Raw genomic sequence first — 1,498 nt, forward strand, 5'->3', positions numbered from 1 at the left:
AATCTGTAAGCCAGATTGTCAAACTTTTTTTAAAAAAGGGTTGTTTTTGTAGTTTATTCCTAATAATTGATACTAATGTTTCATTTGCAAAGAGAGATGGTTTTTGGTGCATTGTTTCAATCATTCTTTCCAAACGATTTCTGTCCGCATCACTTAATCTAGGCAGAAGTCCTGGGTACACTCAAAAATCTTCAGTTTATTTATTGCTATACAAAAGTTGTGTTGATTACAGCATTCCCTTCAAAGAACCTAACAAATTAAATGACTAATGAATATTGTTCACAATGTTAACACAAAGTAGGAATTATTCCTTTTAAAAAATAGAGAGGAGGAGTGAAGGAAGGAAGGGTGAGGCTCAGTTTTTTGGTTTATTTTTAAAGTCTTTTTTTTAAGCTGTCAGGTTGGGAAAATTGCAGTAATTGATAGCATTTTTGTATTTCTCAAGGCCCTTCTCTGCTGAAAAGCGGATGTGAAGTTGTCTTCACAATTACAGTTACCACATTATCTGAAGAATGTCAGAAGAATAATATCTACTTTTATAATTAAGTCTTTTGTGTTTGTAGATTCTGCAAGTCTGGCGTATCAGCGTGTACAGAAAGTGGACTGTACTTCTCCTAGACCTGTGCTTATTCTAGGACCATTACTTGATGCTGTGAAAGACATGTTGGTCAAAGAATCCCCAGGAAAATTTTGCAGATGTCCTCTTGGTAAGTATGGGAATATAACTAATGTCTTCTGTATTAGATGGTAATATCTGTATGTGAATTAAATGGTAGCACAAAGGCAGAAAAAAGGAAGAATCTTAATTTACAGGCTGCTCTTGTTAGTCTTGTTCTGTGCATAAAAAATAGGAATGAGCGGTGATTCTCTTCTGATTCCATGTAACAGAGGTTATGAAAGCTTCCCAACAAGCCATTGAGAGAGGTGTGAAGGATTGCCTATTTATAGATTACAAACGGAGGAGTGGACATTTTGATGTGACAACTGTTGCTTCAATAAAAGAGATAACAGAAAAGGTGAGTCATTATTAATGCTGTAGTTCTTGGTAAAATTTGCATTATATAGTCATACTAAGGAGCAGGGAAAGTGGAAATTTTGTCTTGGCATTGTCCAGCAAATTGTTCCCCAGGCCAGTGAATAAAATAAAATAATGTGATTATTGTAACTACTTAAATATAGTTTCATGTTAGCCCATCTTTGTAGAAATCACAGAATCACAGAATGACCCGGGTTGGAAGGGACCTCAAGGATCATGAATCTCTAACTCCCCTGCCACAGGCAGGGCCACCAACCTCCACATTTAATACTAGACCAGGCTGCCCAGGGCCCCATCAATCTGGCCTTGAACACCTCTAGGGACAGGGCATCCACAACCTCTCTGGGCAGCCTGTTCCAGCACCTCACCACTCTCATAGTAAAGAACTTCCCCCTGACATCCAACTTAAATCTCCCCTCCCTCAACTTAAAACCATTTCCCCTTGCTCTGCTGTTATCTATT

At 37.9% G+C, this 1,498-nt stretch overlaps 1 protein-coding gene across 2 annotated transcripts in view; it reads left to right on the forward strand.

The window, feature by feature from the left end:
• The window catches only part of DLG5 (discs large MAGUK scaffold protein 5), a 62,884-nt gene that overhangs the window by 53,188 nt on the left and 8,198 nt on the right, over window positions 1-1,498 (forward strand). For both annotated transcript variants that reach the window (XM_031554412.1, XM_010714346.3), the window contains exons 28-29: window positions 564-707; window positions 889-1,016. In XM_031554412.1, the coding sequence (XP_031410272.1) occupies window positions 564-707; window positions 889-1,016 (272 nt within the window). The remainder of the gene's footprint in view (window positions 1-563; window positions 708-888; window positions 1,017-1,498) is intronic.

Source organism: Meleagris gallopavo, chromosome 8 (genome assembly GCF_000146605.3).
Source record: "Meleagris gallopavo isolate NT-WF06-2002-E0010 breed Aviagen turkey brand Nicholas breeding stock chromosome 8, Turkey_5.1, whole genome shotgun sequence".
In the NCBI taxonomy this organism is placed as follows: Eukaryota; Metazoa; Chordata; class Aves; order Galliformes; family Phasianidae; genus Meleagris; species Meleagris gallopavo.